The 14,223-nt window shown below is 33.1% G+C and overlaps 1 protein-coding gene across 1 annotated transcript; it reads right to left on the reverse strand.

Moving 5' to 3' along the window:
* Positions 1-1,160: 1,160 nt before the first annotated feature.
* On the reverse strand, positions 1,161-7,495 carry LOC141707179 (uncharacterized). Its single transcript, XM_074510214.1, has 5 exons — positions 7,339-7,495; positions 6,499-6,771; positions 5,171-5,276; positions 2,993-3,136; positions 1,161-1,571 (listed from the first exon to the last, which is right to left on the reverse strand). Exons 2-5 carry the CDS (start codon positions 6,756-6,758, stop codon positions 1,320-1,322), a joined length of 762 nt encoding a protein of 253 aa, XP_074366315.1. The 5' UTR covers positions 6,759-6,771; positions 7,339-7,495; the 3' UTR covers positions 1,161-1,319.
* Between the last annotated feature and the right edge of the window lie 6,728 nt (positions 7,496-14,223).

Below are 14,223 nucleotides of genomic sequence, written 5' to 3' on the forward strand. Positions count from 1 at the left end.
CAACTTCAATAAAAGAACTTACAGTCTTTTCCTTAATTACAAATATAGCACCTGAAAGAAACCCTTTCCCAAGCTACCTTGCTACCTAACCCACTGCTATTCCTTAGCCTTCTAACTACCTTGCTATACTTTGAAATCAAGCTTGCCACAACCCGGCACAAAGTTGATATGAATACACGCAATAGATAAAAATGAAATATTACAACTCAAACTAGGCTTCTTGTTTTGTGGATATGTATCTCGGGTAGAACAAGAAAGTATTTTCAGATGATGAAAGATTAACGTGAAAGCATTAACCACAAATCTGAAATAATGAGTTGTATTTATAGGCAAATTTCTAACAGATTTATTTTCAAACAAAGGATAAGATAGATAAGATTTGAACATAAGTTTGTTTGAAAATATTTGAATGATACTTTGAAACTAATCTCTTAGTAATTTGAAAAAGGATAAATCAAGTAAAGATAAGGTCTGAGAGATTTAAACTTGATTTATAATATAGGGTTTGTTTGAGATAAGTTAGAGAGATATTTATCCAGTCAAACAAGATATAAATAAAAATTGTAACTGCACTCCTGAAAAACTGCATTGATAGTCTCAGATTCCATTCTGTTGTTTCTGCATTTTGTTGTTGAAGAATCTTATCTTATCATCATAAACCCGAACAACTAACAGAACAAATCGCATTTTTGTTCTTTTATTTATAGTTCGTTATATAACTAATCAGACTAAAAAATAACTATTTGTTAAAGCGCTTCAATATTTATATTTTTTTCTGTAAAGACTGTTATGACCATTTTTAAAAGAAAAAGTTTATAAAAAATGCAGAAAGACTAAAAACAAAGGACCCAAAAACGCGATTTATTCAACTACCTGCTTCCTTACAAAGTGCATCGAAAAAATTTAAGATATTTTTTTAGAAGAAAACAGGATATCTTGCCAGAATATTATTTAATTAATATTATTACTGTGGGAAATGACATTCTGCTGGTAGCAGACTTGCAGAAATCTGTACGGCGAGTTGTTTTACATTTTTAGAAGGCCACAGGTAATTTTAATATAATTTTAAAGTTAGAAAATAAGCATGAAAGTAACCATCGAACAAGAATGGAACATTTTTTTCTCTCTTTCTGCTAAGCTCATCCTTTTTTTTCTTTCTGATAAGTTAATATCCCTTTATGCAAAAGATTTTTTATATACTCAGGCCCAGCAACTTCAGTTCAATCTTAAATAAATGCAGCAAACCAGTTTCAACAACCGAAAAACCTTGCATATTCAAAGTACTCTTTCAGTTACAGACATTTGTATCAGTACAAACATCAAGTTGATCCATCCTTTGAATCCTCTAATCCAACCAGGTCATCATAGGCAACAGGGACACGGATTCTGTCATGAACAGATGGACGTTTATGCTCAACGGAAGGCTGCTCAGGCTGATCTTGTATGTCTGATACAGGTTCCGAAGCATTTAAACTGCCGGTAGTTTGATCTGTGGATACAAGTGACTTCCCTGCAGATGGAACTGTTTCGTTCTGTGGAGGCACACGCGTACCACTTTGCTTTAGCTGCTTCTGCATATTAAATTTAAGCAAAGATGTTAAAAAACATTAACAAAAACACAACTGAACCTTGCAGTTATCAACAAAAAATAAGTGTTTCCAAACCTTCCATTCCACCTAACCTCTAACCAAGATCTATATTTATCCTGGGTCCCTGACTCGAGTATGGGAGTCCGGACTCCACGTGATGAATCCCGAAATTTGAAAATATTAGGATTCTTGGATAAGGAACTAGACGGAGTTGGTATGAAAGCTAACACATAAAATCTCATATATTCTTGATTTAGAATAATCAAAAATAGGAACTTAGCAAAAAAAAAGGATTTCAGAAAAACAATAATAAAAAAATGTGTTTACGAACAACAAACCAGATATACTTTATACTGACGAATTCATATTAGAAAATCATAACATAGAAACAAGTCATCCGGGGACCTTGCTATAAACAAGTTGGAACTTAAGATTTCATTTTAAACTAGATTGCTGCAAGATATAGAGCGTACAGATTGGACATAATATCAATTTTCATGTGCTATCAGCAAGTCAAATATGAGACTCCGGGTAACTGAGACCAAAATCACTAGATATCTGTGTTAGCAAGTTACTCTGATGGTGTTTGGATGGAATTACAGCAGGAAGAAGCTCAATTATGCTGTGTCCCCGAATATAAGAAAGAAAAGAAATGGAAAGTGTGTTAATTTCTTCTCTCAATCTTCCCAAAAATGGGAAGAAGAGTTTGTACAATAATGAGAAGAATTTCTTTTCAAATCTCTAACTTCCTTTTCTTTTCTTTCTAGAAAAAACTTTTCAGCAACAAGTTATAGGAATTATTTCTCCCTTTTTTTTTCTTTTCTTTCTTGTAGAAGTTTCTGGAACAAAGTCCTAAAGTCATATCTCACATGTTTGGCAAACCAATAAATCTAGCTCCTAAAAATGAAATTGGGGCAAAATATAGAAGAACGTTATTTACAGGTACTTTTTAAAGTTAACTTTTTTCCCACTTACCTTTTCATCTACAACTCTAAACAACAGCTGTTTCCCTTTCTTAAGTGGAACCTTCTATTCTATTTTCAAATGATTTAATTTATATTTTTAAAGTTAATTTACAGTCAAAAACTCAAGCACTTATTTCACTTCGAGTCGAATTAGCCAAACAGGTGAACAGAAAACTTGTAAGTGAAGATAACTTATAAGTAAAATCTTTACTTTTCACTTAAACTCATAAAGTTTATTATATAAACTTTGAAGTAATAAGTAAATTATTTTAACTATCTACATCTATTGAAACAAAATTTGAAAATTCAAAGTTATGTGTAGTGGTACTGACCCTGTGATCGTGCCCATGCAATTGCAATTTTATTAAATCTTTACACCAAAACACAATTAAATAAAAAACTAGATTATTTCAACAAACAAGCCACTATATGACTAACCTCAAACTCATTTCCCTTTTTCATTATCTCCTTATAGGCATTTGGATCACGGAGTTTGAGTATGCCCCATAATATGCCACCACCAGTTCGATAGCGTTTTCCATCAGCTGTCTTTTGACCTCCGCAAGCCTGAATTGCATCCACCTATTACAGGTTCACATTATGAATTTGACAGAACAGAACTGATGATTATGTATAAACACGGAACCATGATCTCATATGCATTGCATTCAAATATTAAAGAGGAAAAAAGAAAGTAAACTCAGGATACATATTACAGAATTAGTCCTTCTGAATCCATAATTCTAGCGTTTACCTCAGAAGTTGAAAAATAAAATGTTTAGAACATAAACACTTTGATACGTCTAAGAGTTTGTGGGGGAAAAGGAAAGCTCTGTCTGTTCTACTGATGCTAAAAAACCAACTTATAAAGTTCAATTTAAAGTTTTATATCACCATACTAAAGACTAGATTATGTTCAAGTTGTGCTTGATGTTTCACGTTCCTTGTTTCCCAAACACTAATACCGCGACATTAAAACAACTTCTATATGCTAATTCATCGATAGGATGCAACTCTTAATCGTACGAAAACATCTTGCCACTACCTGACAAAACTATCTATTGGTTACCACAAAAATGAGTTTTATTCTCCCATCAAAATAATATAATAAAGAACAAAGCCACAAGAAGGAATGACTACAAGAAACTATGCATACAAAAGAAAGGTCATTCAACAAAAATAACCATTTGTAGATGAAAGTAACAATATGTGTTTGGAAAAAAGCGTAGATACCAAGTACTCCAAGTCAATACTAAGTGAAAAGCATTTTGTACAGTCTATTATCCATGCTAGATCACTAAGAAGCTAATATTTCTTTTCTGAGACTCGATTTTTAGAAAGGTTTTGTTTGTCTAGCCAGGAAATTTTGGGCACTCGGCAACATCTCAAGCTGTTCTTAACACATTATTTCCATGTGATAAATTTGCTTCTACATTCAAACTTGAAGATGTAATGCATAAGCTACCACTAAAAACCATATGTTATTAATCTACGTCACATACAATAATTAGTTAAATTGAGTGGTGCATCCAGGATATATCTTGATTCAAAAAATCCACAGGACTGGAAGCAATGATATGGCTTCAGCAAGTGACATCTGCGAGTTTAGGGAAACAACATATATTATCAGCAATGAAGAGAGGCAGAAGTTTTAAACAGACTTAACGACAGCAGCTGTAGGCTGTTCCAACATCAATTACAACGCCAGATTCTTTACCTTTTGCAGATTCAAGGGTATACTTCTGGACATCACCCAAAACTATCTAGACAGATAGTCTTTACATTAACAGACGTACAACCAAGAAACCAACTTTAGGTAGTCAAAGATGATGATCATGGAAAAAAATTCTTCACCGAGAAGACTTATTAAAAAGAGCTTCAACAACATATTTAAAACCATTGACTAGCTATTAAAATGTACTTGAAAATTGTTTCATAAAAATTTAAAAAAATTGTATTTACAGCAGCCTATACGTTATAGTTGGTATATAATGTTTCTTTAAAATAAAAAAACAGAACATTTCACAAAAATAATGTCTTCTTCCTGTGCTAGAATTTTGTTATGTATACCATAATCAGTAAAGATTCTTTTACTGGCAGTACGCCAGCAACAACAATTATTTATGCTTCGATAAACTTCAAGCATTACATTTGATCAGTACAAGTAATTTTACTCTGCACTATCCCATTTTACAAAGAAATAAATCTTAACATTTTTTAATTTGTTTGAGAACCTACAGTCAATATTTAAAGTAATGAAACACAATTAGTTCGCAAACCAAGTAATATGTCAATATGCTTTAACTCCCACTCAACCTTTCGAACTGAAAGTATATTCGAACCACAAAAAATTAATTGGGGAAGTAAAGTGTCATGGATAATTGTTGAATGACTAAATCAACCCAGTACCTATAGTTAGGTGACTAAATAACTAATTCACCCAAATAAAAACGATCAAGAAGATGAGCCCATTATTGAAGTGAGAGTGTACACTGATTATTAAGTAAAGGTGAGTCGATGAACAAAAAAACAAAGAACAGATTATTAACAATGCTCCTATTATTAGAAAGAAAAAATCTTTCTAGAAAAGAGAAATACAGAGTATATTAACTATACCTCTTTGACAAGATCACTAAAAGCGGCGACACCTAGACAACCCACAGCAGTCCAAACGAGAAAAGACTTTCTCTCTTTCAGGCGCTTACAGACGTCAAGAACAAACCTGCAAATTACTACAAACAATTACATATTATAGAAGACTTTTTTCCCATTCAAAAGGGTGAAGATGGGGACGATTGCCTAACCAGCCACAAGCCGTAAAAAAATGGACCAATGAATTGACATCTCATTAGTAAACATCCTCAAATGGTTGGCACGACAAAATATATAATTCAGTTACTGAAACTAGAGGTCTAACCATTTTCAGTAACATAACCATGATTGTCAGGACACTCGACTAGTCGCGACTAGTCGAGCATTCGAGAATGGGTAGTCGACTGGAGTAGGCGACTGGAGAGAAAATGATATTTCTCCCGACTTGTCGACTGACTGGTCGACTAGTCTTTTGGATCCTCGACTGGTGCAGAATCCGACCCAAACCTGGTCAAACCCGGGCAACATCTAGCCTAATTTAATTTTAAACCCACTAACACAATTGTATTGAGCCCTAATTACATCCTAGCGGCTAAAATTAATGAGAGAACAAAATCACAATCAGACTTATCATAATCTTCTTCTTCTACCTGGTAAGTATATTCTTCTTTCTCTTCTCCTCTTTCACACACTCACACATATATACATATGTATGTATCATGTATTATGTATAGTTGTATACATACTTACATAGTATGTAAATATACACATAGTATATGTATATGTATTTACCATTTACTTATGTATACATAGTATATGTATATGTATTTACTTGTGTAGTTATATGTAAACTTAATATCATTGGAAGATTAGTGGTGATGACTGATTTATCTGCTGAATACTAAAATATACTAACATTTATTAGGTGCTAGAAACCTAAATTACATAATATATATCTAATACATCTAATTATATATTCATAATAATGTATTATTTTATTAGTCGACTAGTCTACAACTAGTCCATGGAGACTAGTCCACGACTATTCGACTATTCGACTAGCCCGGGGTCCATCGACTCGCCTCGACTTACCGCCGTGACAACCATGAACATAATAGCAACAAAACACAAACATATCTCATAAAATTTGTGGTTAATAAAAAAAATTGTTCCAAACTCCTTTGAGAACCCCTAAAAGCCAGACATCTCTATAATATATCACAGATAAATTAGAAAAAAGAATAAAGCGCAAATAGAGCTGCTCAATAACTCAACAATTTAGCTATATGCTCTAAAGCTAAAGTACAGAAATCGGAAATTATATAAAAATGATATTTTAATATTAAACAAACCTGTTTATGTCTGTGACCTTAGGTCCAGAATTGCTGCCTCTCTTCTTCTTTTGCTTCTTTCTATTCTTCCGCTTTCTATTCTTATTCTGAGATTCGTGATTTGTTAAAGCTGTATCCCTGCCACTGCTTTGTCCCACATTCATCACATTTTCTTCAACCAACTCACCATCTTCAACATCAAGCATCTCCACATCATCAACATCATCAAACTTCTCCTCGTCAAAAATAGAATCCAGTATGCTATCTCCACCTTCCTCCATTATACCAGCAAAACTGCAACCACCGAGAAACACTCATAAGTTCACATTTCCAAACTATAAAATTTAATGAAAGACCGTGCAAATGAATTAAAATCCGCATATTCAAAAATCTATAAAAACAAGGGAACCTTCAAAAAGTATAAACCCTACAACTACAACCTAAAAGTCCGACATACCCGTATTGCCATCACACTATTACTCTATTACTACAACTCTGCAAGTACCTCCACGGGAATTCCCTTATTCTAATATCATTTCACAGTAAGTAATATCAATCGATGAAAAACCATAGTAACATCTTACAATCCATCATAATGTATTTACCCACAACTCTCTCTTACGCAATTCATCAAACACCTTGTCTACGCAATTCAATAAACACCTTCTCTACGCCCAAAATATACATACCCCCAAACATTTTATTAATCAAATTAAAGAGGCTAAACTGAAAGCAAGGCATGTAGTGAAAAGCGAATCACAAGGATACATGAATAAAATATAAAAATAATTATGGCGTTCAAAAACACATTGGTCACGATAATAAAAAAGACAAAATTGAAATTAGGGTTAGGATTATTACCTCTGGATGAAGCTTGATTTACACTAGGTGTGTATGTATCTGTTGTTGCTGTGTAGAGTATTGTTTGGCTTGGTTGTGCATAATCTCTGAATTTAATAGCATTAACACGGCATTTTTCTGCTACTATTCTATTAAGATTTTTTTGTTTTTTTACAGTCAAGGGAATTTTCAAATTTTCATGACCATGTACTTTTGTTAAACAAATTTAAAAAAAAAAAAAATTTGAATGGTGAACAAATGACTTTGGCAAGGTGATGATGTAAGAAATGTAAGAAGTAATATCGTAAAAATCACATGATTGTTTGGTAATCTATTTAATACAAAAGTTAAGTTTTATGTAAACCAATTTTTTTTTTGGAGACCTTATAAATCATTTATGTTCCGTAAGTTAAATATTGCATAAAAATGTTGCAAAATAATTGTGGCTCGGCAAAGATTTTTATTTTGTTCAAAATTTTGAATATCATATATATATATATACTGTATGTAAAATATTACAAAAATATTTTATTCTGCAAAACATGTTAAGTTTGCAAACATTTGTTCAGTTTGCAAACATACACATTATATTTATTAAACTTAAATGATCTTCAATAATTTTAATGAATTAGTGATACTTGTAAAACATACTTCACAAAATAATATATTTTATAATACTTTGATTGCAGAATATATGTGGTCTCCAAAGTGTTCGATGAAAAAGTGGTCTTCGTAGAATTTTACTCTTAATATATATATATATTTTGGTTTTTAAAAAAATTTGTTTAGTGAGATTTAACGGCGAAATTGTCAACTACTTTCCGCAGAAGTTGACGCAGCTTTTCTTTAAAAATAAGGGGACATGATTTCTCTAAAACAGCTTTTCAGCAAATAGCACTTTCCAAAAAAATAAATTTAGAATTTTATCGAACAATTTTTTAACTAGTTTTAGCAATGTCAAACACCCCCTTTATAAATAAATAAAAACTATAATAAGTAGATTTTAAGATAAACTAATTTATAACTCGTGCGATGCACGAATTTTCTTTAAAATTACATAATTTTTTTAATTTAATTTAAATTGAAATTAAATAAAACTATCTATATTGTTTCGAAAAAATAGTAAATTTGTTATTTAAATTAACAAAGATAATGGGTTTGAGATAAAAAGTTAATTGGTTTGTTATTAGTAACTATAATATTTTATTGAATTGAATTGCTCGTGATATTTTTAAAAAATAAGGTGTTGTATTTTGAAAAATAAAAAGTGTAACGTGTTTTACAGTTTCATCTTCAATATAATTAGAATATAAAGTCGCATTATGGGCGACAGTAAAATTATGTTAATTAATGTATTTTGCAATATTGTCGACCGAGATCAATTATTTCATAGTTGATATGGTAAAATTTAAATATAATTGAGTAATATTTTAAAAGCCGACATCCTTCTCGTAGAATATATATGTTCGATATCAGTTTAAGAATTTATTTAATTAAAATATTAACTTATTTAAGTACAATATAATGAAACATAAAGTGTATTTTTTTTATTTAAATCGAGAAAAGGGTTGATGGGTCGTTTGACTCGGCTCATTTTGGTATCATGTATCAGTTTCGTTCATTTCAAACTCATACCAGGCGTTCGGTAAACTATTTTTAAAATCTGATACTCATTTCTTAAACTTATCTAGAATCAAATTTGATACCTGGTGAGGTGAGTTTGAGAGAGGGGTACGAGGTATCAAATTAAATATTACGTACTGATTCTCAATGATCAGAAGGAGCTCAGGATCTGACTGCGTTTTAGATGTCATCAGTATTTGATGTGTCGTCAGGATTTGATACATCATCAGCATTTGCATGTCATCAATATATAGAGGCAGTCAGCTAAGAAGATTGGTTTTATTCCCTAGTTTGAGGAATATATATCTTTTAAGTTTCCGGTCATAGGACTGTATCTATTCAGTTAAAGATATGTATCAGTTTCAGTTAGTATTTGATAATGCATATCTTAGATTGATTAGCAGCAGCTGTGTGTTATATAAACACAGTTTAGGTCATCACATAGTGAATTAACTTGAGCATTGTACGACCTATCAGCTCTCAAGAACATCAGTATTTCTTGAAAGAGTTTGTAACAGTTTTTATCAGAAATATAAATAACTGTTATATTTTAATACTTGTTCGAAATATTTATACAATTGTATCCAACCCCCCTTAAACAATTATATTATTACTAGGCAACAATTGTATCAGAGCAAACTGATAATTTACTATCAGAAACGATCTAAACATGTCTCTCAACAAGTATGAAAGTATCAAAATCCCCATTTTGAGAAAGGCTGAATATCCTACATGGAAGGTGAAGATGCTAATGCACTTGAAAGCTACAGATCCCGACTACCTCGACGTAATCAAGCTACAGATCCCGACTACCTCGACGTAATCAATGATGGACCTTACAAGACAACAAAATTGGTACCTGCAACTCCTACTGTTGATGAACATCTTCAGCTGAAGGAGAAGAGTGAACGGACACAAGAAGAGAAAGTCGATGTGCTGAATGATGCAAAGATAAGAAACATTTTGCATAATAGTCTTGACTTTGTGATGTCAAACAGGGTTATAGCCTACAAAACTACCAAAGATATCTGGGATGCTCTTGAGACTCAATGCCAAGGAACCACAACCATCAAGAAGAACAGAAGGGTTGTTTTAGATCAAGAATATGAACATTTCAAGGCAAAGACTGATGAAAGTCTCACCGACATCTATGATAGGTTTCTCACTCTGCTCAACGACCTATCTTTGGTGGGAAAGGTGTACGATCTTGAAGATTCAAATACCAAGTTTCTGAGAGTTTTGAATGAGGAATGAGAGACACAAACCTCAATCATACGACACTAGTATGATTTGGAAAAAGTCTGTTAGATATATTTGAGATGTCATGTCTAATATGATTTGTGTTTAATTTTTAGAACTTAACAATAGGACAAATCAGGACTTATGAAAATCAGGACTTACTGGAAGTCATAACTTAATATCAGAATTTAAGGTCATATCAGAACTTAAGTGCGGGAGGACTTACAGTTAAGGAAGGAATCTGATTTACAGTAGAAGATCGAGATTAAAACAAAAGAAGATATGCATGGAAAGATTTAGAAGACTGGAAGACTTGTAGAAGATATCTTATTGATATATTTTAGGAGACAGGAATTGTATTTCATATCAATTAGAAGTTATCTTATAATTGTGTAGTATATAAACACAGACTTAGGTTTACACTATATGTGTTATCATTATCGAGAAGATTATACATTGTAACCTAGCAGCTCTTAGTGATATTTGTTCATCACTGAGAGAGAACAGTTCCATTGTAACAGAGTTTATTATATTGAATATATCTGTTTATTATTACTTGTGTTCAAAATCGATTTGATTGTAATAACACTGTATTCAACCCCCTTCTACAGTGTTGTGTGACCTAAGAAGTGGTATCAGAGCTTATCTGTTAACACACATATAGTAAAGATCCAAACAATCATGTCTGAAGAACTACAAACTCCAACCAAACCCACCAAAACTGAAGAAACTCAAAAGACTCAAACCCACAGTCGATATGAGACTATTAGAGTTCCCATACTGAGACCTTCTGAGTATCCCATATGAGAAGTGAAGATGGCTATGTTTCTGGAATTTACAGATCCAGAATACCTTGACAAAATTAATGAAGGACCACATAAGCGTACCCAGCTCTCTATTATAGTTGCTGATCAACCAGCACAGACCATACCAAAGGAGAAAGGTGAGTACACAGCTGAAGACATCTCATCTATTGCCAAGGATGCAAAGGTAAGGCATTTTCTGCATAGTGCCATTGATAATGTCATGTCAAACAGGGTAATTCATTACAAGACTGCAAAGGAGATATGGGAAGCTTTGGAGACAAGATACCAGGGAACTGATGTAATCAAGAAGAACAGGAGGACAATACTCACTCAAGAGTATGAGCACTTTGATTCAAAAGCTGATGAGTCTTTAACTGACTTATATGATAGGTTTGTCAAACTCTTGAATGATCTGTCACTAGTGGACAAGGAATATGATCTGAAAGATTCAAATCTAAAATTCCTTTTAGCTCTTCCTGAAAATTGGGATTTGAAGTCTACTACCATAAGAGACAACTATGACCTTACTGAAACTACTCTTGATGAAATTTATGATATGCTCAAGTCTTATGAACTTGAGATGGATCAAAGGAGCAAGATGCATGGAAGAAAGTCAAGGACAGTTGCTCTTAAGGCTGAGGAGGAATCTCCTAAAGTTGTTGCCTCAAAGAGGGGCAAGGGAAAGGCTCTCATCATAAAGTCTGATTCAGAGTCATCATATTCTGATGATGATGATTCAGAAACTGAAAGTTTACCTGAAATAGATGCTGATGAAGAGATGATGAAATTGTGTGCTCTTATTGTGAAGGGTATCACAAAGATAGCCTACAGGAAATTCAGAAAGGGAAAGAAGTTTTCCAGAAAAGGTGTAAGTTCTGATAAGAAAGGGTTCAGAAAGTCTGAAGGCAAAGGTGCAAAGTCTGACAGAGGAAACAACTCAAATGTCAAATGCTACAATTGTGGTGAAAGAGGCCACATATCTCCTGACTGCAAGAAAGGAAAAAGTGACAAAGGCAAGGCACTTGTCACAAAGAAGAAAAGCTAGACAGACACTTCATATTCTGAAAGTGAGGTGAACTATGCCTTGATGGCAAATACTGATAGCAACCCTGAAACTGTTGAATTGAAGGTACCTTAAACAACTTATGCTTTTCATATTGATGATATTACTGAGTTGAGATTATATCTTAAAACCATGTTTATTAGTTATAGAGATCAGACTTTAACATGTGAAAGATTAACATCTGAAAATTCTGCTTATAAAAAGATAAATGATTATTTAGAAAAGGAGTTATTTATTCTTCATCAAACTAAGAAAGAAAAAGATGATGCTTTATATGTTAGAGATGAAGTGTCAAAATTGAATAAATCTCTAAAAGCTGACTTAGAAAAGGAAAGAGAGATTATCAGAACTTGGACTAACTCTGGCAGAACAACTCAGAATTTATTAGGTAGTGGAAACTGGAAAGATGGCTTAGGTTATGGAGATGGTAAAGGTGAAAAAGGAACTGAACAAATTGAGCCAATTGTTGCTAAACAGACTGCTAAGCCAAAGGTAATTCATGTTAAGTTTTTAGCAAAAATGGTAAAGTCTGATTTTGAAAAGATGAAAGAGTCTGTGACAAAAGTCAAAGAAAAGTCAACTTCTGACAAATTAAAACAGGATAAACCAGCTGAAGTCAACATAGGCTTATTGACAAAGAAGCAGGTTAAGCATAAGCTGAAAGAGATTAGGAATGTCAACAAGGTAAAAGAAGCTAGGAAAAATAGGAATGGAAAGGAAGGTGTGAATAAAAGCAATAATTATATGCCTGTTCCTAATGCTCCTAGAAAGAAATGTTATAACTATGGAAACTCTAACCATCTTGTTTCTTTTTGCAGGAAGAATAAAGATATAAACTCTTTACCTCCTAAATCAGGAGTTAAGAGTCAGTCTGTTAGGTTTAAGCCACAAAATCCTTGTTTTCATTGTGGTAGTTTATGGCATTCCATTTATACTTGTAAGGAATATCATAGTTTGTACTATGATTATTATCAAATAAAACCTTCTTTGAAGAAAGTTAGTATTATTCTTTCTAGTGTAAAGTCTGATGCAAAGTCTGATATAAATTCTGATAAACAGCATGTTAGCATAAACTCTGAAATTAAATCCGCTGCAAATGCTAACAAACTTAAAAAGGCCAAAGGATCCAAGCAAGTCTGGGTCCTTAAAACTAACCATTTGTGGTCTTTGTGATTGCAGGGCAACATGAAAAACATCCTAGTTCTGGACAGTGGATGTTCAAGACATATGACTGGAAATAAAGCCCTGCTATCAGACTTTGTGGAGAAAGCTGGCCCATGAGTTTCTTATGGAGATGGCAACATAGGAAAAACTTTGGGATATGGCAATATAAATCTTGGGAATGTCATCATTGAAACAGTAGCTCTTGTCTCAGGACTTAAACATAATCTGCTAAGTGTGAGTCAAATCTGTGACAGAGGTTATCATGTGGATTTCTTTGAAGAACACTACGAAATTGTAAGTAATTCTACAGGTAAAGTGGTTTCGAAAGGTTACATGCATGGTAACATTTATGAAGCCAGACTTTCAACAAGTACTGATGGTTCTGCAATCTGTCTGTTGAGTAGAGCATCAACTGAAGAAAGATGGAATTGGCACAAAAGACTCTCTCATTTAATTTCAACAACATAAATGAGCTTGTAAGGAAAGATCTCGTGAGAGGACTGCCAAAATCAGTATTTGCTCCTAATGGCTTTGTGATTCATGTCAAAGGCAAAATAAAGAAAATCTTCTTTCAAGAGCAAAACTGAATCCTCAATTCTTGAGCCTTATCACCTACTGCATGTTGATCTATTTGGTCCAGTCCATGTCATGTCTATTGCAAAGAAGAAATATGCTATGGTTATAGTGGATGAGTTCACCAGGTACACTTGTGTATATTTCTTGCACAAGAAAAATGAAACTGCATCTACTCTAACTGATCAAGTCAAACAGCTGGATAAATTGGTCAAAGATTCTGTCAAGATTATAAGAAGTGATAATGGCACTGAGTTCAAGAATTCAATCATGGAAGAGTTCTGCAAAGAGCATGGAATCAAACAGGATTTTTCTGCACCTGGAACTCCACAGAAAAATGGAGTTGTAGAAAGAAAGAACAGGACTCTCAGTGAAGCTGCACGAACTATGCTTGATGAAGCAAAGTTACCAACCTACTTTTGGGCTGAAGCTGTGCAA

Source organism: Apium graveolens, chromosome 2, assembly GCF_009905375.1.
Source record: "Apium graveolens cultivar Ventura chromosome 2, ASM990537v1, whole genome shotgun sequence".
Lineage (NCBI taxonomy): Eukaryota > Viridiplantae > Streptophyta > Magnoliopsida > Apiales > Apiaceae > Apium > Apium graveolens.

What these genes read in the sequence shown, in the direction of transcription:
- LOC141707179 (XM_074510214.1), bottom strand. Translation starts at nt 6,758, where the DNA reads ATGGAGGAAGGTGGAGATAGCATACTGGATTCTATTTTTGACGAGGAG. An exon ending in AAGGTCACAGACATAAACAG is followed by an intron (nt 5,277 to 6,498) that starts GTTTGTTTAATA and finishes AGTAATTTGCAG; the next exon opens with GTTTGTTCTTGACGTCTGTA. An exon ending in TTAGTGATCTTGTCAAAGAG is followed by an intron (nt 3,137 to 5,170) that starts GTATAGTTAATA and finishes AACCTGTAATAG; the next exon opens with GTGGATGCAATTCAGGCTTG.